This window comes from Onychostruthus taczanowskii, unplaced genomic scaffold (genome assembly GCF_017590055.1).
Source record: "Onychostruthus taczanowskii isolate IOZ18803 unplaced genomic scaffold, ASM1759005v1 scaffold15, whole genome shotgun sequence".
NCBI lineage: Eukaryota > Metazoa > Chordata > Aves > Passeriformes > Passeridae > Onychostruthus > Onychostruthus taczanowskii.
Genome location: NW_024498685.1, coordinates 8,661,637 through 8,688,318, shown reverse-complemented (window position 1 = coordinate 8,688,318; position 26,682 = coordinate 8,661,637). Strand labels below are relative to the sequence as shown.

The window sequence follows — 26,682 nt, the reverse complement described above, 5'->3', positions numbered from 1 at the left end:
GCACTCAGATACTGAACAGCAAATATCCACAAAGGAGGCAGAAGGCAGAGATTTTACAAAGTCCATGGTACAGAAAAGCAGCAACTTGTGTTACTTTACCTAGTCTTCAGAGGTGTAAGTCATAATGATGAATACCATCTGTTCTCTGCTCCACATCACAAAGCATCCAGCTTACCTCGATGGAACTGGGAACACACAAAACCAGACAGTTTGTCCTTGGCCTTACTCTAAGGGAAGGCTCTAAAAAGGTACAGATGAGGACAATGGGGAACAGTGTTGGTAGCAGGACACAAGATAAAACAAGTTCTGACCTTTCTTATCTCAGCAAACGCTGATCCAAAGGCAGGTTTCACCTGGGTCCTCTCCCTGATCCACTGGGGCAGTTTGTTGAAGATGGCAGGGCGTGCGTACCTGTGGTCCAGGAGCAGGATGCTTGCAAAGTCCTTCTGATGGCGAATGGCTCTGCCTGTACAGAGGATAAAAACAAAGAATGGCCCAGTCAATTGTTTGTTCTCAGACAAGGAAGATCACGTTCCCATCATCTGTAATGCATCCTTTTTCCTACCCTCCTCCTTCAGTGTGTTTCATATCCCCCAGCCTGTCCAAGGAAGGATGAATTACCTATTGACTGGTTTACTGCCTTCATGCACAGGTTTTCAATCAGCACTCTGCTTGGTGCCTGGCCACCAGCTCTGGGCTGGAAAGAAGAAATAGTCAAGTCTGAACGCAAGGCAGATGTAAATCAAATTGGGGAATCTTACTGACAAAGTGAGGTAAATACTTATACCCCTGCAGGGTGAGCGGGTAGCCAGGCAGACCCCAAATGGAGAGTAAGGAGGAACAGAAGGAAGACTGCAGTCAGAAAACTGTGTTGAGCGTTCACAAAGCACCAGCCCAAGGTGCCCCTGAAGGCAGAAATCTTGTCCCCACAAACAGCACCTCCAGTGAGCAATGAGAAGGGACAAATGATCCTGGCAAGCAGCTTCTACCACCCTGCCACCCCCTCTGGGTTGAAGGGTCCTTGTGCCCCTTGGAGCTCAGAGCTGCCAGCAAGTCCTGGTGGCATTTTCCTCCACCAAACTTCTCTGTGTTTAGGGCCATCTGTCCAGGAGCAGCCTGGAGAAGGCTGTGCTCTCAGTACCACACTGTCTGGGAAATGAGGGCAAGCTCAAGGAAAATAAAACCTCTGAAGGCAGCTCTGGGACTCGTGTGCTGGGAAGTTAGTACTATAAAGCAGCATTGAAAGAGACAGAGGTGTAAGTGGCTCTTACCGTTGTTTTGTCAAGCCAAGTCATTTTTTCCTGCAGTTCTGGAGATCTAATGTTGGGGTAAGGCATTCCCACCATAATCACACACCTGCAAGGGAGGACTGCATTATTCTTAATGTCTCATCCTAGGGCACTTTGCCAATAGACTGATAAATTAGAGGTCACTGCACCCCTGAAAGACAGCCAGCCCTGCAAACCAAAGGCAACAATAAAGCACAGCAGTCTGACAAGCATGTGCTGAACAGAGCTGCAGAGGGATTCAGGGTGCCAGAACAAGGGATTATCTAGCACAGCACGCCTAACTGCATTATTCACAGGAAGAGTGGCCTGGACAGGCAGGTTTTACACCACCCAGCAGCCCCTCCTGTTGCTTTAAGCATCAGCTAAGACACACGTTCCCCAGGATTTTCTATCCGTGCAAGTACTGATGTGCCCATCATGCTTGGAGTCACTACAGCACAAGCCAGAGCTGGCATTCCAGGAGCAGTCCTTACCTTCCCAGGTCATCGGAGAAATTTATCCCTTCACTCATTTTGCCTCCAACTACAGAAAGCAGCAGGGCCCCTGTCATCTGTCCTCCCGTCTGGCTGCAGCGCTGCAGGAGAGGGACCAGCAACTTAAACCAGAGCAGGGAAGATTTCTGTGCTCAGAAACACTCCCACACCTAGGCTAGAGCCCTCCTTCCTTGTTCAAAGTGCCCTCCTTTGCAGCATTCCCATACCCACTGAGCTGCCACACTCCCACCAGACTGCCTGCTCAGCTTACCTTTATGCATTTGGCATATTCCACTAGCACCTGCTCCACCTGGTTGGCTTTCTTAGGCTCCTGAAAGATCTGTCAGGCAGTTTCATCAGTTCAGCAACACAGCAATAGGAAGCAAACAGTTTAAAGAAAGCAAATCATTTTACCCCCATGCCATTAAACAACATATGGAACTGAGGTCATGGAAGTGAAAATTGCCTGAAAAACTAACTTAACCAGTACCTTTCCTCCACCCTGAAAATGCACTACAGCTCTTTTCAGCTGGGCTCTGAAGGGAGCAGCAGCTGCTCCTGCCCCTCCAACATTCCCTTTCAGCTTTGGGAGACTTGTTTGATACTGCAAGAAGTTACAAGTCATCTGAGAGCTGAGAGGCAAAAAATCAATGTGCACCTTTTGCACCTATGAATCAAGACCCTCTGGGAGTCAGGAGACTCTACAGCTGCAAGATCTTGGAGGATAGGGACAGGACCAATCAATTTGAATCATCAATTAATTCCAAGCAGGGGCTCTTCTTGCCCAGTGAATAAATTAGCTTTTCATGCACAGTATAAATAAAGTAGTATATCTTTATGTTATTCTAGCACACCTAATTAGTTACTGAAAACCTCTGCAGTTAATTAATGTGTATTTTATAGGTGCTGTACCTTGGCCTAAAATACAAGTAGTTTTCCTAGTAATCAAGAGGTCCAACATCTGTCTTCTCTGTAACAGTAAAGAACCTACAGAATGTGTTTTCCTTTGGTTAGCAAGACGTAATATAAAATTTTACCAGTCAAAATCAGTCTTTCAGTAGAAAAATAGCTGGCAATTACAAATATAAGCCAAAACTAACTTATTGAAAAGTAGCTATTTAAGCTTCTGATTTAAATTAACTTTCCCTGTGTGATTTGTATATAATCTCAGTGTGATCTCACCACAGCAACCTCAGGAAAGCCTTGAACCTTGTCCTGCTAAGATTTGATCTTGTGTGTGGGCAGCTGAAAGTCTCACTTGCTGCACTTATACCCAATTGCCTTGCTAATGCATATCCAATTTGCTGGAGACTGCAAAGGCAAAACAAGAACAATTTGGAGGTGAAATTTGGAACAAACTGTGTGCGGCCCAAAGCCTTGGAGGAACCATGCAGAGCATTGGGACCCTGACAGGACACACCTGAAAGGCACTCAGAGTGGCAGCTCTAAAAACACAGAGAAAATGAAGCACAATGCTTCCACCCAAAAACCTACAGACTGCCCCATGTGCCAGAATGCCAAAAATCACCAAGGCTGTGAAATACCTGCAACTCTGGTAAGTTGTTTAGCTTTTGGTACACACAAGTCACAGCCAGGGTATATGTACTTTTTCTTTCCCCTGGCACATGACCCAAGATCCCTGCACTGCAGACTGAACTGCCTGACTTTCAATACTCAGCTTTCAAATACCTGTGAGAGTCATTGCAAAGACTTCATATTTGCAGCGATCTCCCCGTTTAATGTTTCTCATTGCTCCTTCAACAGGAGTCACCACTGCTAGTCTTCCAGTTCTCATCTCTACTTCTGGCAGATAGCAAAATGCTATTTGTCTTATGAACTGCACTGTTGTCTCACTCTGCCAAGCCCTTGGCTGTGCTGGTCTGTGCTCAGGGGACACAGAGATGAGCCTTGGGAAAACAAATTCCCTGTAGGAGCTCAACCTGAACAGCCCCCCCCAGCCACAAGAGAACAAGCCTGCTGGCTATGGATAGCAAAGACTGTCTACCCCATGGCCACCACACAGAGTGTGCACTTCAAGAATGTATAGCTGCAATCAATCTCATTTGGATTGCAGCTCAGTGCTCAGCCACCCAGGAAGTGTAATTTATTCATTACTGGAGGGATTAGCTGGATAAACATCCCTTCTGCTCTGCTGCACAGACCATGGGAACAACTCGGAGAGAGGTCCATAATGCATATGGAATTGTTTGGGTTTTGACACCTCCATGGAAAGTACTGACTGCCCTGGCTGCACAATCACCTTCTTCTTGGCTGCCAGGCGGGAGAGCAGCCCTGTCTTCTCCCAGTGTCCGTACACCTGCTTCTCGTATTCGTAGGAGGGGAAGAAGCACACCACACCTCCCGGGATCACATTGCACAGGTTGCACAGGATTCGACCTGTCTCATCCATCTGCAAGAGAGATTAGAGCATATTGCAGCTGACAGGAGCTCCATCTAATGCTGCTCCAATTCTCTGCTCAATCCCAGGATCACACCTTTCTTATGACATGCCTTAGGGGAGGAAAAAATGTGGGAAATATGCCAGGTCTGTGAGAACTCCCATGGGGAGCTGGGCATCACTAAAAAGCTCTTCACTGCTTGGCCTTCTTCCCTAGTCCAGGGTTTCTGTTATGGCTGTGGAGCTGTGGTCATTCAGGGAAAGGTTTGCCTCAGTGGATGGAAGCTGTCCCATTAGAACAGATATTGAGAGCTGGTTAGCACATCTGCTTGAGATTCAGCAGGGGCAGAGCAGACCTAGTGTCTAGCCTTGGGTGCTCACTGGCCTGCCACAGGAAGATGCACCAAAACACCTGCAGCTGCTTCTGTGGTTTGGGATTTCCTTTGTCACGGCTTTTGCTCAGCCCCCCTCTTAAACACAGAGTGTACCCTGCTCTGAAATAAAAGTGTGAAGCAAAAAAGAGATCCCAAGGAAGGGAACAAAGGGCAAACTGACCATCTGAGGCAGGTCTCTGGTCTGGTAAGTAAACTCCAGCTGCTGGTTGGAAGGACCACTGCAGAGGATGATGGGTAAAATATTTTCTGGAGGAATCACGTGTCCTGGGGACAAAAATGTAGGGAGAGTCAACATCACTGCTGTTGGCACAAACCCCATGAGCTGAAGAACTTGAATTGCATTCTAGTGACAGAGGCAAACATTGGCCTGGCTAAGCCAAAGTGCCTAAGTCACTCAGCTGCTCCAACTTCCATCCCCTCAGCCCCTGGGAGGAAGGCATGGCACACTGCCTGCTAATACCAGTCAAGACCACAGGGGAAGCTCAGAGTGAAAGGGAGCTCACACCCCTTCGCTGCCCTGATTTTTAGGACAGATGCCACATTGCTTTGAGTGCTGACAGAATAGTGCTAAAGGCAAACTGCAGCCCTTGCAGCTGCTGCCAGCATGCCACACTCACCACAGGAGAACTCCACGATACGGGCAGGGTCCACGCCAGCACAGCACAGCAGCTGCTCTCGGAAATCAGCTACCTAAGATCACAAAACAAAGACAAGTAAAGTACCAGTGGCCCAAAATCTCTACACCAGCAGCACCAGCACTGGCGGCCAAGGGCAGCCCGCGCCCGGCCCAGCGGAGGAGCGGCAGCGCCCTCTGCCCGCAGACAGCGGCACTGACTTCCCGCAAAGCCCCCCGTGGCGTGGTCCCTGTGGGATCCCTGGCCCTGCAGAGCGACCCATGGCATCACGGGGTCCTCACACTGCTCCCCGTGCTAGTTCCAACCTACCACGGGCTCAGCCTGGCTGCTGTCTTTCCACCCCGGCCTGCAGATAGCACCACCGACCTCCTGAGACCCCAGCACAGCATCCTTATTCGCTCACCGGCTGCATGGTGCCTCCGGCAATGATGACAGCACGGCATTCTTCCACAACCTTGGCAAAGTGGACAGCTGGATTCAGCAAGAGGAATTTGAGGCTGCTCTGACCAACTGTGCCTGGGAAAAGGAGAGAAGAGCATTCAGGAGCTAGCTGTGACACACGGGAATATGAGAGATTCTCCCTCCTGACCTGGGTACTCTGGTAAGTACCCACCTCTCAAAATAAAGACTTGCTGTTCAACACAGACAGAGGCAGCAGAAGGTAATGTCAACCTGGAAGTTACCTTCTGCTTCCTAATCTCCCTGGAGCTGTACAACAGGTGCAGTAAATTGCAGGACAAAACTTGACATCCAATGTGGGAGCAGACCTCTGCAAACCCTGGCTCCAATGCCCTTGGTTAAAAATTCCCTTGGGGTCATAAGCATGCTCAGACAGACCAAGCCTGCCAGCCTACATCACAGATGGCACAAATGCAGGTTTCCCACAGCCTCTTGTATCTCCCCCCTCAGTGCCAGTGAAGCACCCTCTTGTGACTGACTCATGCCACCTCTCCCCAGCTCACCCTTTTCCAGTACCTTGCCTGTTGAGAATAACTCTGCCATCTTGGTTTGCATTGGTGAGGGCTGAGAGAAATCCTTCAATCTGCATCAGTGGAGAGGCAGTTCGGAGCTGCTCGTGCTCAGCCTCCACGGGAGGGCTCTGGAGGTTAGCTGCTGGCCCAAAAAAGAAAGGAGAGGCAAGCAACTTAAGCCACACTTCTAAAGACAGGGGTTAAGCACAAAACATGCTCTACAGGAACACAATACCTGGCAGGCAGAGAATAAATACCCAGTAAAGGGGAAAATCCAAATTCTGTCTCATTGCTAAACAAAAAAAAATTTTAAAAATCTGATCTTTGTGGATGGCACCACTAAGCAGAGCTACTACACACAGTAGCTCAGGTCCCAGAGCCAGCAGGTCACAGAAGTGCAAAGCTTGAGTGCATGTGGTGTGAACATGGAATTACATCATTCAGGTTGAAAGGGACCTCACTAATCCAAGGTACAGTTGCCTAGGTCAGCTAGTGAGACCTGTTAAAAAGCACCCATGCAGGACACCTTCTTCAGTCTCTCATTCTGCACATCTGCCTCCCCCCTTCACTCATACAGAGAGATGCGGGTTCCACATCCTCACTCTGCCCACACACACAAGGAGAGGATGCCTGAACTCACCCTCCTTTTCAGATCCCTGCTGAAGGGTCAGAAGAAAGTCCTGCAAACCAGCCAGCTTCTGGTTCTCCTTGTTGGTCTTCACAGCTGAGGCAGGGGCCCCATATCGCTCCATAAACCCAAAAAGCTGCCAAACAAAAGCCAGAAAGACCAACAGCAGGAATCAGAGAAGATAAAGGCAGGTTTGCTGGCCTGCTACAAATTAAGTTTCTCACTAGGTGTTCACAAACCAGCCTAATCAGAATGAATCAACTCCCATTACCTTCCTACACCCACTGAATCAAAAGCAAAAGAAGTTTCTGATGTCTGTTCTTCCAGTGCAATGCAGCCTACTTGGCTGGCAAATTTGAAGCCAAGCAGCATAGAATTGGAACCCTCTGGAATACCATGCTAAACCACATTTGATTTTTCTTTTCTGGATAAGCAAGAGTTAATCTGCCCATATAGCACTTTTTATAGGAACCAGTTGGTTTGCAGAACAGGATGGAGAAGACAAGCTCCCACCCAGCTGCTGCACCTTTCTTCTCAAACTGCAGGTTTGGAACACTGCTGACCATGAACCCTCAGGGCAAGTACCTTCCTGCTGATAAGGCTCTTCTCACAGTACCGCTGAACCTGTTGGAGGAAGGCAGGAAAATGAGCTGGCATTCAGCACCCCTTCTCCCACCCTGCTGTCTTTGATCCTTGTCCAGCAAGGCTGTCACTTGCTGTGCTTTTGGGGAGAGGTGCACAGCTCTTGGTGGGCACCACCAGCCAAACAAGAGTTTATTACAATGGCATTCCAGAGTGGAAGCACACAGTGTTATGGTGCTGGGTTTGGAGGTTCAAGGTGGGGAGTTAGGTTACTGGAGTAGCAAAATTTCTGCATCCACAGCCCTTACAGACAGCTAGAAAGCATGGGCTTTGGCTCTACTTCCAGCTTTCACACAATAATTTCAAACAAGTCACCACCACCTGTGCCCTAACAGACAACGTTTGCATTACCTTGAAGAGGTTGATATTGTCAATCTGGCTCTGAAATAGAAAGTCATTGATGGATTTTAGTACTGTCCCTGAAAGAAAAGAGAGAAAAGGGGAAAAGAAATTATTAGCTGCTGCTGGGCCTGCACCCCTTACTGCCCACACCCATGTCCCTGACTGATAGCTCCATACCCCAGGAGTTCACTCCAGTCTTACCTGTTTGGGAAACTGCCTGACATCCAGGATTCTGGTTCACATTACCTGTAAAGCATGAAACCAATTCAAGGAAGGCTTGAATCTATTTCAAAATTAAGCAGGAAACTAAAGACTGAGTTTGATGGGTACAGTGCACAAAAAAACCAAGAAGTAACCACATCTGCAAAATGTAGCTATACAGACAAAACAGCAGCTCCCACTCAGTTTTAATTTGTGCTAGAGTAGCCCTACATTGTAGAACAAGTGTGCTGCTGCATCCTAAGGAACATCACCTACATTCCTTCTGTGGCAGGAAGCAGCAGGTAGGGTGGGTGATCAGAAATGCTCACACCCTAAGTAGTCATCATGCTGCAAAGACAAAGTGAAGGGACTGCAACACATCCCTCACTCCTCAGTGCAGCAGCAGGGAGCTGGGAAGCACAGAGGCTGGCAGGCAACTGGGAGGAGGAGAAGAACCTAAGGACACCTATGTGCCCAGAGCCCGACAGCCAGAAGAGGATTAACTACTGCCACTCACTGTATTTTATGTCCTAGAGTTTAACAGCAACCTCACATCTCACTTTTGCAGCCCCTGCCCCAAAGGGCTGCATTTCCCCTAGCATGGAGGAAGTTCTGTATGAACTTAGGACATGCCCTCCTCAAGACACACTAAGGTCCAGAAAACAGATCACTGGAGAAAAGGAGCAAGCCCTGCAAATTCCTGTGGACCTAAAATCAAAGCAAAATATTTTCTCACAAAGGAAAGATTCATTTTCTCACTCAAGAAAGATTCATTCTGCAGATGCATGCTGACACACAGAGAGGCCTTGCTACCAGACGACCTAGAGATTTATTTCGTGCCATTCTTGTGCTACACTGTTATACATCTGCTCTATTCCTCACTTAGCATCTTACATTATCCCCACTTCAACTGGATCTCAAAACCACAATGAAAAGGAAACTGCCTCTACCAACTTACAATGTCATCTGCTGCTCCTAAGCTAGTGAAACAAAGAGGAGGGTTCCAGTAGACATCATTTCCCCATGTACAAACCAGCCTGTGAAATAAATAATGGCATCTGAGCCTATACATAAGCAACACTTCCCTGCAATCTCTGCAGAGGAAGAAGGGGGACAGTCCTGAGGAAGTACTAACTAGCTCAGAGTTTATCAGTATCCCTGGAGACACAAAAGGTTTACTTACCTCCCAGCATAGCCACAAACTGCTCCAGTAAATACAGGATCTGTTTAATGTACATCAAGTTCTTTGCCTTCAAACGTTTCCTAGGAAAAATGAGACATGTTTAGGCCCCAAAACCTCTTCAGGGACTAACTGAAACAGATGAGCTGCAGAAACAAGTACATGAACTCTTCATTATGGAGAGTCAGGAACGAAGATTTCTTCCAAGTTCACTCTTCCTGTTTGTGACAGGGCACAGTCATCTGGATATCCTGCCCAAGGTCATCCCAAAGCATTTACTCATGCTCCCCCCACTGTTCCTACCATTGCACTTCTCCTTGCATATTAATTACACTTGGTTTATTACAATGGCACTGATGCCTCAAGACCCTGTTGCAATAATGCTCCAAACATTCAGAGTTATTATCATTGAACACAACAATCAGCCACTGCAGGAATGGCAAGGTGCAGAGCCAAAACCCACATACAGCTTCCTCCTCCTCAGAGCTTCCTGCTTCTACTATAATGCCTGTCAGCACAATGAAAGACTAAGGGACAGGGAGACATGAAAGACTGAATCTTCTGAAACTCTGCATCACAAAGTAGAAGTGATTAGAGGGAGATATTGGGAAAGGAACTGAGTGTATAAAGGAAAAACAGAATCCTCAGGGTATCCTTTCTCGCTGCTTAATAACAGCCCCAGGAGTCTGACTACTTAGATGGATTCTAGACAGAGATAATGAAGCAAGTGTCTTTTCATCTGCAGAACTCTTAGTGTAGTAACTTTCCACTGGGGAAAAGCAAGAAAGACCCTGCAACCATGGGATAAAGCAAGGCATCCACAGACCTTGCCTCTGCTGAGCTGTTTTTCCCCCAAGATCCTCACCTGTATCGCTCCATGTACTGCGACAGCTGGGAGTGGGCACAGCACAGCTACAGAAACAGAAAGCAGAGGCTGTTGTTATAAAGGAGAGAAGAAAGAGCACTGCTGGAAGCAGACCTCCCTCTCCATCAGCAGGCCAGGCTGTGACTCACCTGAGAGCCGCTGACCTCGGCACTATGGATACAGGTGATGGTGTCTATGAGGTTGTGGGCCTCGTCAATGATCACAACCTGGTCCTTCAGCTTGATCCCGGCAGCGTTCCTGGTAGGCTCATGCAAAAGCATCTGATAGGGCAGCACCACCAGCTGCAGGAGAGGCACACACTGCCCTGATTCCAGCTCTCATCCTTACAAACTTAAGGCATTCTACAACCACTCATTAACAGCCTGTATCAGAGGGCCATGCAGAATTCGGCCAAGTGACTTACTCTTATGGGAAAAGTAAGAACAAAACCAGGAGCACATGCTTGAGAGGGACACTGAGAGCTCAAGAGAAATGATTATGCTACAATTGCATACGGGCTCAGGTTACCTTCTAGATCTCCTTTGGAGCACTGAAACTCTTCAGAGAGAACCCAGCAAGGAGGAAGAGTGGTGTAAGATCTAAGAGTACATCTGTATGTCAGTATTGCCTCACACTTGCTGAACTGCTCAAGTATTTCAAAATGCTGAGACATACAGCATCCTTATGAACTTCTGATGGGAATTCTCATTTTCCTTTGCTTTCTGAGCAAAACTACAGCAGACAGAAGCACAGCCTATTTACAGGCTCCCCCATTCTAAGTAACAGTACTAGAGGGAGCAGGCCATCAGTTCATTAGCAGAGTGCCTGGCATTAATGCCACTAAAACTGTTATGCCTTACCTGAGCAGCAGGGATAGCGAATCGACTCCCATAATATGGGCAGGCTTTAGTTTCCCTTCCCAAGGACACCAACTGTTCAATATCCTTCACTTCCACCAGAACTTCATCACGGAGAAACTGCATTTGCTCAAAGGAATAAAATGGGCACACGGTGCGACTCACACGTCTCTTCTTCCCCTCACTGTCCTCACTGCTCTTCTTTTCTAACAGCAGAAAGCAAAGGAAAGCTATGAGCAACACACACAACAGCCTAGAATAACCACTTTGCAGAACCTCATGGATTTCAAAGCAAGATTTCTCCTGTGTATTCCTGACCTATCACCTATCTTTAAATTATTCAGCAGTAACATTTCCATCTCCACAGCAGACACTACTCTTGCCAGTTAGATTTAGCATGTGACATCTTCCAAAATTTCCAGCACTGAGTTAACAAACACAAGTATCTTTCTGTGCAGAAGTCCTGACCAGCTTAAGACACTCAGAAAATTTATTCTGATCTCAGCATAGCCTGGAGATCAAGAAAAGCACCAAGTATTCCTGTTCCTCCAACCTGTCATTTTCAAGCTTCCACCACTCTTGCTAGAACTGACTGGCAGTGCCCACTGTCTCCCACGCTCATGACACCTTTATTAGGAATTGCTTCCCCAGGCTGGGAGCATTCTTACCATGTTTGTTCTTTTGCATCTCCATGCAGCGGTCATTGATGAGCTGCAGAGCACCCAGGCGTCGCACCTCCTCATTCACACACAGATTCTGGCACGTGCAAAGAGAGGAAGAGGAAGGGAGTCAATTCACAGCTGAGTGCCCCCATGTGCACCCCCTGCTGTAAAACATAAGATTTTTTTTTTTAAAGCAATCTCAGGCCAGATTCCAAAAATGAAAAGTCTACCAATTAGACATTGTACATACTAACTACTACGAACATGCTCAAAACTCACAGAAACTTAGGAGAAAAAAATGAGGAAAAAGAGGGCTCACTGCTACACAACGGCTTCTGAAAAATGCTGCCAGAAGTACTAGTGTACTAAGAGGAGCACCTTCTCAGTGACTCAGACATCTGTAATACTCCATATTAGAAAAGGTAAAACATATTCTGGTATTTACATCAAAGGGTAAATGACCAAAACAGAGTTCACAGAAAAATGTACATCACACAGATCTGTGTTGTGACCCATGGCTGCCTTAGTTTTTCAACAGGAGACGCAGCCTGTCCCCAAGGTGATTTCTGTGGCACCAGATCCACACAGCTCCTGCCAATGTGTTCTGGGTCCCTGAGAACAGCACCACGTACCTGCCTGGATCCCAGGGAGACCAGACGTGTGTCTTTGCCAAAAGGACTTTTCTGCACCTCATGCACAAACTGGGACAGCTGGGAGTGAGTGCGGCTGCAGTAGTAGATCTGCAATGAGGAAGAACAAAGGGAAGACAGAAGAATACAGAAGCCAATCCCTACCTATGACCAATCCTATAAGGAAGCAGCCAAGCACTTCAGCAAGGCTCATCTTGCTCAAGCCTTCAAAAGCACAAGGGAAGGCATGAGCATGTTTGAGTGTCACCTTAAAACTGCTGAGGCCAAAAGCCCCATCTTTGTTTTCTCCTCTGCATTTGCTTTTGTTTCCATTTAATTTTCCAAGGTCTCTATAAAACAGGGACTCACCATGGGAGAGTAATAAAAAACTATTTATTGCTATGTGCTTTTACAGCAAGCCACAGCAAAAACAAAGCAGTGCTAGCACAGCAAGCTGCTTAGGCAGGTGGTGCAGTCCAGAAGGAGATGAGCACAGCAGAACTAGCTGTCCTTGTCAACAAACCTGGCAGGCTTTGGAAGCTAGTTCCTCAATCCTTCTGTACTGCCTGACTGTTGAAAAGGTGCAAGGAAGCCATAATTCTGCTCACTCCTACACTATTCTATGAAGTGGCACTATTTAATTTCCTCATCTCACCTTAGTCACATGCTCCTCTTCCAAATCATCATCTTCTTCTTCCAGCCTAAGAAAAGAGAAAGCTCAAACAGTTTCCTTTCAGCAGACCACCAACAGCAAGAATCAAATGATGCTCCACCACAAGACTGGGGTCTCAAGAGAGATGATTAAGTCATCTCAAAAAGAGCCTCAGAAATCATCTCAGGTGGTGAAAGAAAATTTAACTTTTTAAGAACAGTGTAAGTGTGCATAATCAAGTCAAGCCTTTCTCTTTAAAGGAAAACTCTCCTGGGCTGTGGCTTTTTTCCAAGTTCAAGATTTTCTTTTTTCTTTTGATTCAGGGGCTTCTAAGCTTCATGCATAAGCTAATTAGTGCTATACTATTCTTTGGTGACCTCATTTATTTATTTTTGTAAAGCTTTCCCATTAGAAGCAATTTACCACCCTCCAGATACTGTATAAAGAAAGGCTTCAGGAAAGCATTCAGCTGCCATAGAGCTCCTCAAAAATAGCAGTTCAATGTTTGATAGACTACATACATATAAAAAAGGAGTTAAGTGTTCTTCAATCTTTAAAGCAGAAGGATATGTCTAGACACTAATTAGTACATTTGTCATTTAAATTGTTTCATTTTTGTGCTGAAGTATGGCTTCTGGCTTTCTGCATAAAGCAAATGCATGAGAGAGAAAAGTGTGCATGGGATTTTCATGTCAAAGCTCTGTCTTCAGAAATATGAACATCTCTGCCTTTAGAGTATCAAAAGATGCCAGTGCTAATCTGCAGAACTGACAGCTGACTCTGGTGTCCTGAGTTCCATTCTGCTTTTCTAATGCAAGGAACTTGATCTCGAGTTCATTCACACAGCATCCAGAGGCATTCTTTGGGAAGCTGGGCATGGATAAAGACAGGATACTGCTACACATTTTAAGATGCACTTTCTCAAAAAGCACTTCAAATCACTCAGATCAGTCTAACAAAAGTTTAAAAAAAAAAACAAACCAAACTAAAATCCCCCCCAAAAAACCAATTAAATAAAACCCCAGAACAACCACCACCTTACACTGTTTGAAAAGGTGAGAAACACTTTTTAATAAAATCTGCACAACTTCTTTAATCAGGGCAAGACAAAAATTAGATGGAAAATGTTTCCTTAGCATGGAATCTCCTCAGTCCCTGCCCTTACCCAGATACCACTTTCTTTTCATCATCACTCTCATATTCAGCAAGAATCAGCTCCTCCTCATTGTGATCCAGCTGGTCTAGAGCACCCTCTCCAGCTCCCTGTGAAAGAGCCTCCTTGCTGAGCTGAAGAAGGCGCTTTGCCTCATCCTCCTCACATCTCTGGAAGGAATACAAAGGCACAGTATTTCCCACATAAAAAGAGAGTAGCACAGGGGTTTCTTTATGGCATGAACAGGTCAGAAAACAGCACAATCCCTCACAGAAGGCTGAAGCTGTTCAGCCCTACAGAAGGCAGCTGCTACCAACAACCAAAGACTTGCCCACACAAATGGTTATGAAGGGGAAACATAAAGGACCTTCTCTGCAAAAGGCCTGCTGAACTACTAGACCCTCAATGAAATGTTCATGTAATCCAGTATTAGTTACTTAAAGTGGCCCACAAAAGATGTCTGCCTGAGAGAAAATCGTGTGTGAATAAACCTGAACAAACATGTAAAGACATAATCAAACACTCTGTGCACATTTAACTCAAAGCTAGAATCAACTCAGCATCTGGTTTGGAACAAGATTTCTCTTGCTATTTTTTTCTCCAGTTGTATGACTATTACTCTAACACAAGTCTACCTCTCTACAAAAATTCAATTGAATTGTTGAAGAACAGTTTTCTGATTAACTTTTGTGTCATGACAAAGGAAAGTTCATTTTTTCCATCTCAAAACAGTATCTTCCAATGTCAATGAGCATTTTATTATCATGGAATTATACAAAAAATGCAGTTAGTAAGCAGTACAGAAAAGATGAATCAGTCACTTTTCTAAATCTCCATAGTATTTCTCTGCCTTTCATCATGCTTCTCATGTCACATGCTCTTCAAGTTCTTTTAAGAGACAAGTTCTTTGTTCCATTTGATTTTTATTTGCCATTCTTTACTATTTCTGTCATATGATTTTGACAGGGGTTGACCAAAACATTACACAGTATTTCAGACAGAGCACACTAGAAATTAATAGCCTGGCAGCCTAATAAATCTATCTGGGGAGCTGAACTGAGTATTTCTGGGAAGTATAACTATATTATCAAATACCATCAAGAGCACTGAGGCCAGTTCATGCATCTAAATGAGAGGAAATATGTATCTGTGAACTTTAATACCATTTTTATTCCAGAAGTAGAGACTTTTCACACATGTTCATAAAACAGATCTTTCCCCAAAAAAAGCCTCTGAGTATTAAAGCTTTTAAAAGAAAAGCAGAAAGCCAGAAAGCAATCAGAACACACATCATTTCTGCCCACACACAAAAACTGTCACAGGAAATTATCGATGCACAAATTGTTTTTCACATCTGTACTTTTAAAAGAAAATTTAACAAATAATTTCGGATGACCAGTTTCAGAAACCTCATACAAAGAACTCCTCAAACAGGTGGGTTGGAAAAGTCAGTGTGAAGTCACACATAAGCAAATATGAACAACACTGAAGGTAACCAAACCAGAAAGTTTTGATCTCTGTGGAATAGCTCACCTTCCTCTTTGCTGCGTATTTTAACTGCACGTTGTGCCGAATTTTCTCAAGACGGTCTTCTCGCTTTTTCCTTCTGATCTGCTCTTCCTACAAAAATGAGAGAGGGTAGGCAGGATGAAGTGGATTTAGTTCTCAACCCTTGGTATCACTATTTATGCTCTGCGCATAGAAAAAAGACTAATGGAAACAAAATTGCCGGTACCGGGTTCTGTTCTCCCGGAGTGCTCGCCTACTGAGTGTTACACTGCTCAAAGCTACAGTTTCCTGTCTTGGGCAAAGACACAACACCACCAAATTTGCCTCACGTGTTCTCCACTCGTCATCCAGGATACAGGAAGAGTTTGCTCAGAGAGGGGGTGGAGTTCCCTTCCCGGGAGATGCTAAAAAGCCGCCTGGACACTGGGTACCGCGCTTGAGGAACTCTGCTCGAGCAGAGAGGCTGTTCTAGGTGATCCCCACGGGTCCCTTCCAGCCTCCTCTACACACGAGCGCTTCCCCACCTTCAGCCTGTCCACCATGTCCCGCTCCTCTTTCTTCTGCACAAAGGCCGTGACCCAGTCCGGCTGCCCGGCCGTGTCGACGCTCCCCGGCTGCGGGCTCAGCGCGTCCTGCCCGCCGGCCCCGAGCGCCAGCAGCTGCTCCTCCTCCTGCCGCCGCTTCTCCTCCCAGTCCCGGAGCCACGACAGCGCCCCGCAGATGAGGCTCAGCGATTTGCCCTGTCACGGAGAGCCGACAAGGTGAGGAGCGCTGCCGCCACCGCCGCGGCCCCGCTCGGCCACAGCCGCGGCTCGGCCCCGCCGCCTCACCGTGCCCGTGGGGCTCTCGAAGATGCCAACCCGGCCGGCCTCCAGCGCGCCGTACAGCGCCTCCATGAACTGCTCCTGGATGCGGTACGGAGTGTAAGGGAACGGGAACCGGCCCGGCACGGGACCCGCCGCCGCCGCCCCGCTCTCCATCCCGCCCCGCTTCGAACCGGGCGCCGCGGCCGCCCCTTCCCGTGACGCGGCGGAAGGGCCGCCCCGCGCTGCCCTGCGCGCACAGACCGCGCCTTCCCGAGCTGCCGAACCGGCCCGCCGCTCGCCCCCTTCCCCGTTCCCTGCCATCACACGCAGGGACAGAAAATTCGATTACAGAGGGGACAGAAAGGGTTTTATTTAGGATGGAAACGCACAGTAATAACACACTGCCATATAGAAGGGGTTTATATAATACTCAGTCCTTAAATGCCGAACTCTGTGTTAGTACTCTGGAAACAACAGCGACCTAAACAAGAGCGGCATAAAAAGAACACAATTGCAAACAGTGTCTGGACCAGCAGTGAGAAGTCATCGTGTACTGGTTCAGACTAGGCCATCTGGAGGCAAATCCTTTCTTTTTGGGTTAAATGATATAAGGCCACATTTTTATCCATGTTTTGTGGATCTCCCACATTGAAAGGAGTGTCAAATCAACAACAACAAATCTGGGAGAAGCTACAGACTGCCTTTCAACTGGAAGCACTTCTGCATCCAGGTTTTCTGGGAACAGCCATTAATTTTGTGTTACCTAGCTATCATGAAGTAGGAATTCTTTGTCCCACGTAAGATTTGGAAAATAGAAAGAAAAGACAAACAGATTTAAGTTCAGCTCCAAAGTCTCACTCTGAAAAGATCTGGAAATGCCTTGTCAAACACTGTGTAAACTTACTCCATTCATTAAAAGTAAGGAAAGTAATAGAAAGAAGAGTTCCTAAGACTATTACAGCATCTAACAAGCCAGAGTTTTGAGTCAGGACCAACCTGACACTTTATTTTGATCTTCACCTTAGCTCTATTTTACAAGCCCAGTTCTCCCAGTTATTATTCTAGCATATATTCACAGTCCCCACTTACCCTGAAGCTGGTGCTCATTCCTCAGGCTCTTGGCACTCTTCCTAAACTCCCAGCACTTGACTCTTGGGACTAACTCCCTGTTTCCAGATCTCCTGAAGACTTTTGTGCCTCTGGGGTTAAGCAGCCAGCCCAAACACCAGATATACCATGTCTCCAGTCAGTCTCTTCCCACCATGATTCTCACTGTGCATTCAGGTACCCCCAAAAATTACTTTATGTTCCTGCTCTGAACATAAAAAATGAAAGCCAGGTTTATGGCAGAAGTGAGTGGGAAGTGAGGATTCTTCTACCCACCAGACAGTTATAAGGTTTCTTGGCTATGTGGATTTTCAAATACCCTTTAAGTGTTGAGCTTTTCAGGAAGGTTTTCCCACACTCAACACACTTATAGGGCTTGGCTCCTGCATGGATCAGGTGGGCACCAAGGGCTGTGCTGGACCACTTTCCCACAGATACCCTTTAAGTGTTGAGCTTTTCAGGAAGGTTTTCCCACACTCGACACACTTGTAGGGCTTGGCTCCTGCATGGATCCTCAGGTGGGCACCGAGGGCTGTGCTGGACCACTTTCCCACACTCCTCACACTTGTAGGGTCTCTCACCATGGTGGACCCTCAGGGGCATTTTGAGAGCTGAGCTCCAGCAGGAGCTGTGCCCACACAGATGTGGGGCTGCTCCTTGGTGTGCAGGCTCTGGTGCTTGGCCAGAGTAGAGTGGTCTCTGTGCCTCTGGCCACACTCAGTGCACTGGAAGGGGCTGGGCAGAGGCTGCCATGACACACGGCAAGGCCTTTCCCCCGTGGGTCTGTTGGTGAGTGGTGAGCACCGAGCTCTGGCTGAAGCCCTTCCTGCACACAGGGCACTTGTAGGGCCTCTCACCTGTGTGTGTTCACATGTGTGTCACCAGCAAGGAGCTGTGCCAGAAGTCTTCCCACGCTCTGGGCACTCTTAGTGTTCCTCTCCGGTGTGAACCCTCTGATGCTGAATGATGGCTGAGCTGTCCCAGAAATGCTTCCCACACCCCTGGCACTTGTGGGGCTTTTCTCCGGTGTGGACCCTCTGATGTATGATCAGGGAGGAGTGGTCGCTGAAGCTTTTCTCACACCACGGGCAGTTAAAGGGTTTCTCACCCTTGTGGCTTTGCTGGTGGATGATGAGATGTGAGCTGGCTGAAGCTCTTCCCACATTTGTTGCACAGGTGGTGCCTCTCTCCTCTGTGGGTGTACTGGTGCCTGATCACGTTAGACCTCTGGCTGAAAGCCTCCTCATGCTTGCTGCACTGGTAGGGCTTCTCCCCTGAGTGGATCCACTGGTGATCAGGTTCGAATTGTGGGTGAAACTCTTTCCACATTGGGAGCAGCTGAAGGATTTCTCTGCCAGGTGGATCCTCTCGTGCTGGCTTAGGTATGAACTCCGGCTGAAGCTTCCCACACTCTGGACATTTGTAGGTTTTCTCCCCCACCTGCTGAATCCAAATGGCACTGTTCCCTCATATGGGCAGGTCTGACTCATCCTCAGCAAGGATAGCCTTGCTGATGTGGGCTTTACCACTGTCCTTGCCCTCCCAGACTTCCATCCCATAAGGAGGTAGCATTCCCCGTCTCTTTGGAAAACATGTCTCCCTCTCACTTTCTATTTCCAGCTCCTGCTTGTGGTCCTGTCTGTGACTGGCCTCCTGGAGGGAATCTCCTGTGAGCTTCCTGGAGGGGAACAGATGGAGTTCAGCTCTCACTGAACCTTCCTCGTGAAGGCTGCTCTTCACCCATGGTTCTGTCCCCTGCTGGAGTGAACACAGGAACTGACAATGAGTAACTCCCTGCTTCTCTGAGGGGGCAAGCCAGACAGGGAGACCACCAAGACCTGCTGCATGTCACCCACCATGAGCTGACAGCACAGCAAACAGCCTCTTGGTATCTTCTCAGGGCACAGTAAGGGCATGGAGACTGAGATGAGTGGGAAGGGAATGTGACTCAAGGATGGGAGGCCACTGCAGCACAGACTGCAAAGGGGATCCTCTGTCAAAGTTACAGCCCTAAAGGGCAAGATCCACGTGCTTGCCTTCAAAGTTCCCATGTCCAGCAAGGTTAGAAGAACATCATGACTGCTTTCCTTAATAATTCCCACTGTAGCTCCTTCTCCTCCTGCTGCCTGTGAATCACTGCTCTTCAGCCAATATTCCCATGCTGGATCATGGAAGAAATCAGCCTGCAGCACAGAAACATCCACCCCTACCCAGCAGACTATTTATTTCCTTTAATCCTTCTAGTCATAGCCCTTTTCGTTAAAAAGAAAGCTTTGCAGCAAATTGTATCTAGATTTCATCTACAGAACAGATAGACAACTGAGTAAAATGATAAACTGTTTTATTAACCTTTAGACTGAAACATTTGGAGGCTCCTGGTTTTTTATAGGTTATACTCATTTGGAGACACACGTTGGAAATTCATGCTAGAGTGTGAGGTACAATGGGCTGGACAGCACTGCTTACAGACTGAACATCATCCTGTCACATGGAACAGGATGTGATGCAGCAGATTAAACCCCTCAGTTTTGTTTCAGCTGATCTGCAGATTTCGGAAGACACCACTACACTGGTTATACCAATCCTCAAAGTTTTGTTTACAACACTCAGGGCTGAAAAACATTTGCAGTACAAAGGTACTCAAAAGCACCTCAAACCAGCAAACTGACCCAAATATTGTCAAATATTGTGAGCACAAAAAGAAGAAAAAGCCATACTTTGGTTTATGCCTTTTAACATTATGAGTATGTTCTTTGCTGAAAAATACAGAAGATTGATTTCATTTTGGACATGGTCTTTTTGAAAGGGTATTAGATAGCACAGGACTTTGCCATACTCTGTGTACAGATCTTCCTGGAAGAAGAATCTATTTAATGAGGGAGCGGAAGGGGCAGGGTGAGTGTGGAGTGTGCAGCATAATATACCCCAAATTTTCAGTATTTAGCTCTTTCCTTCCCAGACATGCTCCATGCAATTTCTCACCTTGTGAGCAATCTCTCTACTGGCTCAGTGTTGGGCTGCTTCTGGTGAAAAACCTGCTTCTCTTCATTTATCCAAAAGCTTAAAGGCAAGCTCGGGACTGCAGGTCCTGATCAGAGGAAGGAAAACAGACATAATAAATGCCTGTCATGGTAGCAATGCTGTAGGGTGAGATTACAGGAGGGTAAGTATTTAGGAGCTGAAAGTAACCTAGACCATAGAAAAATTAAGCCCAGAAACATGAGTCAGGGTCACTGTCTGTCCTGCCATGCACACTGTGACACCACTGTTCAGAACCAATAACCAGGGCCAGCTCAGGTAGCACACACAGGTCAACCAGATGTCCAGAGAGGCACCTGACAGCTCGCTGCCTTCTCATAGGTGTCCGGATGTTCTTCCTGCTGCACTTCCAGACCAAAAATGCCTCCTGATGAGTTTTGTGAAAGAAAAATATCGATTCCTCAAACCATTTTCTCTCCATCACCTCTCTTCCTAGTGTTTTCTGCCACAGTCTGGAGCCCTGTTTAGTGCTTTGTGGATCCTGTCTTAATGGATCAGCCAAGCACGCACAGATCTGAGCAAGAGACAAGATTTTGATCTGCTCACACATTATCAACAGCAGCAGCCCAAAGGCAAAATTTCCTGTCCCGTGCTCCAGAAAAATGGCCATTTGACTGCCTCTTTCCAGATGGATTTTACAGGGCTGGCAGTGAGCAGAAAGAAAGAGTCACACACACCTGTTCATGCACAAACACTACCTGGGGGAGGGGGCAGCAGGGAGAAAGCAGGAGCAGCGGAGGATGGAGTGTTCAGAATACAGGTATCTGTGACATCAGTGGCAGAGCAGCAGAGGTGACAGCTCCAGCAGTGCAAGTGGGCCCCAACTGTCACAGGCACTGCTCCCAGTGTCATGACGGCCTTGTGGGCTTATCTGGCTTTGTCTGGTGAGTAGGAAATGTCCCTCCTCCAAACCCAGTTGTAAGGAAGGGCAGCAAACCCAGCTGCTCTGCACTCTCCCCATCGCTCCTCAGCTTAGAGGCAAAAGGAAAGGATGAAGCACCCTCCAATGCCTCAGGTGCAAAGATCCCAAGGCTTATAATTTTGGCAGTTTTCACCAGTGGAGTTGGTATTTTATTAATCAAGAAAGGCCACAGAGTGACCTAAGAGCCAGACAGGAGTCAGATCTGGATGCAGTGGGCACAGGCTGGAGCAGAGGTGGAGACTGGAGATACTGTGACAGGGACAGCTGGGTGCATTAAACCAGACACGAGTGCTAAGGCACAGGTCTGGAGTTAACCCACAAAGCTAAGAGGGAAGAGTTGGCCCAGTAAAGCAACAGGGGAAACAGGAGAAAGAGGTCTGAGAGAGGACCTTGGTTAAAGACCTATTTAGCCAGAGGAAGAGAGTTTGCAGAGGCTAAAAATCTTGGAAGGAAACAGTCTACTTGCTCCAGCCCCAACAACAGAGCAATATTCTCAGTTTCAGCCATGACTTCCAAGACATTTCTCCCAGTTCAAGATTTGAATCTCCAGAACTTTGGTGAAGGTCTCTCAGCCATGTACTATCACTCCTTTCAACATGGGCAGGGCAAGTTTTCCACGGGTCTAGACCTTCCATCTCTAGCTTGCAAATGCATTTTCCATATGCTGGATCCTGCACCCAGAAAAGGCAACAGAGATCTGGATTCAGTCCTCCAGCTCTTCCAAACATGTCGTGGTTAGCATTTCCTTCTCCCTCTTAATCCCTGCACTCTATTTTCCACCAGTGCTCTTGGGCTGGGGCTGCATAGCCGGCCCTCGGGGCACAAAGGCACAGAAGCCAGGAACACCACTCTCTGACCAGGAATACCACCAGTTCTTCAAGTTCCTGCGGATCACCATCCAAGCCAGCACTGCCTGCCACCTTCGCGAGCTGTACGGCTGCAAGAACTCACTTGTCCGGAGACTGGATGAATATGAAAACCATGGAGTCGTCCCTTCAGGTAAAGCCAACCATGATTCCCAAGGGCAGGCAGTTGGACAGGAGTCCTGCATGGCCCTGATCACTGGGAGAGGAAACTCTCAGGATCTGGGGAGGAGAAGGTGGGGGAGTGAGGTGGGTAGCAATCCTGCAGTGAGAAGGCATGTATGTGCTCATGGGCATCCTCTCTCACATTTCATTGGATCCACTCACGTCCCTAGGGCCAGCCTCCTCTCACCCCTTGGGTCATGAAGATGACCAAGAATCAGTGGAGTTTCTCAAAAGGTTCCCATATGACACAGGGGTTTTCATGGAGGGATGTCACTCCACAGGGAGGTTATTGCTAAGGGGGATGTCAGTACTGGAGTCTACCACTGGGTCTGTGTCTTTATTTGCCTCTTTCTAGGGCCTGTATGCTCCGAACTGCCAGAAAATCCTTTCTTCCACAACTTCTGCAGCTTTTCTCTTTATCGCTGTATTATGAAAAAGTATTTCCTTAAGGTGAGTTATTTAGCTATTTCCTGAAAACTGTGGTGTGCTCTGGGCAATTAATAGGCAAAAGAGAGAGCCCTGAATATGAGTAAGTGGGAAGACAGAACACTAAATGACAGGGAAGATAGAAGAGAACCATGGGCAGCCCGTCATCCGGGGCAGTTAGCTGATTAGCTAACTCAGATGGCACCTGCAGCCACTTGCCAAAAAGGAGACTTTGCAGAAGGCATTCTTCAAGAAAATGAACCTTTGAGGACCTCAGCCCTCTTCCCCAGCTCTCATTCCCAACCAAGTTGAGACAATCTAGGTTTCTCCAGAAGAAAGGGGGATTCACATAGGCCAGAAGAAGAGAGCAAAGAGAGCTGTGAATCCCAAAAGAGGTTTATGGGGAGACTTGACAAGGAAAGGATATGAAGGTTTATTTTGCTTTCCTGAGCTCATCTTAGTAGGAAATGGGAAAGATGAGATTGTGCAGTGAGAGCTAAATTCACAAAACAGGGCTGTGCCTAGGTGCCTGCTCCTAAGGCTCTCCAGAGGAATGTTTTCTCCTCCACAGAGGACCGTATGCCCAGGACACAGCACAGTGAAGCAGAGCATCACAGCAGGCACTGACACCATCATATCCAATGATGCCAGGTCATCCAGCAGCTCTGGTCATCTGCCAGTTCCCCCCATGTCTCCCACATCTCACTCCAGACCTGACACAGAGGCAGCTGTGATCCCCACCTCCTTACCTGTGAGCACACTTCCAAATCCTTCCGGCCCAGAAGCCGCAGAGGTGACAGCCAGTGACCAGCACCAAGGACACCTGCCCAACAGTGACATCGAGGATCTCCTCCTGAGGATACTGGACAGCCAGGTGCAGACTTCACTGCAGACAATGAAGTTGTTGATGTCTGTTGGGAAAGCAGTGAAGGAGGAGGAGTTGAGGAAGGCTGCCACGAGCCTGCTGTTGGCCCTGAACAATGCAAATGTGTCTTGGTCACCAACCAACTGATACAGCTCAACAGTGTGGTAAACACAGAGGAAAAGCCACTCTTCCAAATGCATGGGGAAACAGAGCCATGGGAAATGCTATTGCTCAGGATTCAAAGAAAAAGATGGTATCCTCTTGGAAGCAAGTGTATTGAGAAGATACCATTCTCTCCTGTAAAAACGGTTTGCTCACCTTTAATGAGCATGGGTGTTTGTTGTGTCATTCAAGGATGTCACGGGAGAATGATGGCTTTTCTTCATTAAATGTAGGTGCTCCTGCTCAAAAGCACTAAGAGAAGAACCTTCTTTGAAAATATGTTTGTGAATATACAGACACAGATATACAAGGCGTGCTCTACAAGTGCAGGAAGGCTTTATCCTGCAAGGGAACTGCTGGTCCCGTGCTCTCCTTGTACTGGGGTTTGCACATGGTTGATATCTACTTCTGAAATGTTGTTATGAAACACACAGGATAAATAAGAGCATCCTTTTGTCTCTCACAAAAACACAGAGAATCTGATTCTTGCAACTTTGGCTGAAGTGCTGCTTCTTTTCTAAACACTGAACATGCCTGTAAGTAAAAACTGTGTGAAGCCATCTGGAGTCTGCACTTGCTGCTAAAAGCAGAGTGGGAACTCTCCAAGAACCAGCTCTGGTTGTCTGACTCTCCACTCAGAAGAAGAGTGTTACCTCAAACTCAATCTAAGCTCCAGTGGTTTTTTGCTTGCAGGAGACCACCACTGAAGAGGAATCCCCTATTTACCTTTCCTTCTGCAGGCTTTCTTGTTTTCTATTCCACCAAGGGCTCTGAGGAGAAAGGGCTGAAAGGCAGCTCTCTCGATGATGCACCACACCAAGCAACATCCCTGTGGAGACAGTCTGGGATGCTGGTTTCCTTTACACTGCTAAGTGAACACAAAGAGCTGAGTGAAATATAGGCTCTGTGTCTATCCATTGAAGGAAGTCAGTCCTTAGAAAGACCATCTCAAAATCACAGGTCCTCTATTGTCCTGGGAACTGTAATCTTTCCCAAGGCCAAAGGCAGGTCACACATGGGAAGTGGGCAAACCCTGGAACAGTGCCTATCGGGTGGGATCCCTAACAGAGCATACACTGCCCCGGTCTCCCTCTGGCACACCAGCTCCTTCTCTTCTCCCTGGAAGGTGTCCAAAGCTGCCGGATCCCTGCCTGAGGCACCACTGCTTGTGCCCCAATCCAGCTGCCTGGGCAATGACAGCTGCCCTGACAATAACAGCTTCGCCAGCTCCAGCACCGGGGGCACTTCTGGCAGCAGCCTTTGCTTGCTATGGCACACATTTGGGTGCCAGATTTGGCAGCCACGAGCAGATCGCTGGAGATTTCCCACTCGGATAGCTCCGGCCAGGCCCTGCACAGTGCCGCGTCCCTGGACCATCCTCCCGCCGGGGCTGCGGGCCGGGAGAGCCGTTCCCGCACAGCCGCGCCTGAGCTCTGTTCCCGCGACCTGCCCGGCGGCCGGACCCCACCGAGGCCCCGCGGAGCTCCCGCCCCGTTCCTTTCCACTTTCCCCCGGCCTGCGGCGGCGCTCCCAGCCCGTAAAGCTCGCCCGAAGCAGCCCGGCTTTTGCTACGGGGAAGCCGCGTCCCCGGGGACTCACCGGGAGCGGGGCCGAGGGGCGGTGGGGCCGAGGGGCGCTGCGCTCCGTTGCTCCGGTTCAGCCGCCTCCGCCCGAGAGTGCGCCGGGCGCGGCCCCAGCAGCACCGCCGGTGGGGATGGGGATGGGGATGGGGATGGGGATAGGGATGGGCATGGGGATGGGGATGGGGATGGGGATGGCGATGGGGATGGGGATGGGCATGGGGATGGGGACGGGGATGGGAATGGGAATGGGAATGGCGATGGGGATGGGCACGGCGGCGGCGCTGCCCCGGGCGTTGCGCGGAGCCGCCCCGGGAGGGCGGAGCCGCTCTGCCGGGGGGCAGCGGGGATCCAGCCCCGGGTCGCTGCCACCCACCGCCTTCCCCGCTGGTCCGGCCAGGAGGCGGCTGTTTTGGGTACCGGGGCTTTCCAGAGATGGGAGCATCGTCAGGCTCCTGAGTCGTAGCTCATACCTGCACAGATCACCCAGCTGGGCTTCCAGCGGTGCTTTCCGCCCATTCCCAGCGCTGACTGGGTTTTACCGAGCCTGCGGGCACTGGCAGGGAGGGAAGCATCACTGCTTAAGCCTATAGCGCTTTGTATTAATCTAGTCCTTTTCTCATTGGTTGCACCCTACTACTCTACTTACACTTTAGTTTTGGCGCTTTTTTTTTTTTTTTTTTTTTTTAACCAGACTCATGAAGGTGCAGAAGCTTTTACTGTATCTCAAAAATATGGAAGTTGGATGCTTATTCTCCACAAATGGTTTGCACACTCAGTGGACGAAAAGGAGCAGTTCAGAGCCCTGGTGTAACTTAAGTGGTGGATCCTGTATCTTATTTGTAACTGTACAGGGAATCTCACAAGTCCACCACAATCTTGTGTTGTGCCTATTGCCCTTGTTGCTTCATTGCAAAAAATTTTATTTTGCATGAATGACATTGAAATACCTTAAACTTTTGGCCTCATCTGTGTCTTGGGAAAATGCAGCTCTTAACAGAGCAGGATGCTGGCTGAGAGGAATGGGAGAGGATTGCTGGTGTCCCATACTTAGGATCCATATCTTGTCTCAGACCTTGTTGAAAATGAGCAACAGTGGTGACAGGGATAGACAAGGGATGAACTTAACTGCAAACTTTGCATTAAATCTGTCTTACATGTCATAAAATGTGAAACTGCTAAGATAACATTAAGTAAACAAGGAGACATAAAATTTAAAAAATAGTAGCTGTACCCAGTCTCAAATTTGTAATATATGAGAAATAA

At 47.9% G+C, this 26,682-nt stretch overlaps 2 protein-coding genes across 2 annotated transcripts; one reads left to right on the top strand and one right to left on the bottom strand.

Moving 5' to 3' along the window:
* Positions 1 to 25: 25 nt before the first annotated feature.
* Positions 26 to 16,441, bottom strand: DDX11 (DEAD/H-box helicase 11). The gene is made up of 26 exons (XM_041398617.1): positions 16,312 to 16,441; positions 16,006 to 16,221; positions 15,506 to 15,592; positions 13,985 to 14,142; positions 12,823 to 12,868; positions 12,171 to 12,278; positions 11,545 to 11,632; positions 10,880 to 11,082; positions 10,169 to 10,321; positions 10,020 to 10,066; positions 9,158 to 9,237; positions 7,975 to 8,019; positions 7,783 to 7,850; positions 7,375 to 7,413; positions 6,802 to 6,925; positions 6,166 to 6,300; positions 5,594 to 5,706; positions 5,173 to 5,245; positions 4,716 to 4,819; positions 4,023 to 4,172; positions 2,034 to 2,102; positions 1,763 to 1,863; positions 1,272 to 1,356; positions 622 to 697; positions 312 to 466; positions 26 to 185 (listed from the first exon to the last, which is right to left on the bottom strand). Exons 1-26 carry the CDS (start codon positions 16,375 to 16,377, stop codon positions 156 to 158), a joined length of 2,619 nt encoding a protein of 872 aa, XP_041254551.1. The 5' UTR covers positions 16,378 to 16,441; the 3' UTR covers positions 26 to 155.
* A 4,829-nt stretch (positions 16,442 to 21,270) lies between these two features.
* On the top strand, positions 21,271 to 23,891 carry LOC121332954 (acrosin-binding protein-like). Its single transcript, XM_041398913.1, has 4 exons — positions 21,271 to 21,317; positions 22,139 to 22,354; positions 22,739 to 22,833; positions 23,381 to 23,891. Exons 1-4 carry the CDS (start codon positions 21,284 to 21,286, stop codon positions 23,819 to 23,821), a joined length of 786 nt encoding a protein of 261 aa, XP_041254847.1. The 5' UTR covers positions 21,271 to 21,283; the 3' UTR covers positions 23,822 to 23,891.
* Positions 23,892 to 26,682: the final 2,791 nt, after the last annotated feature.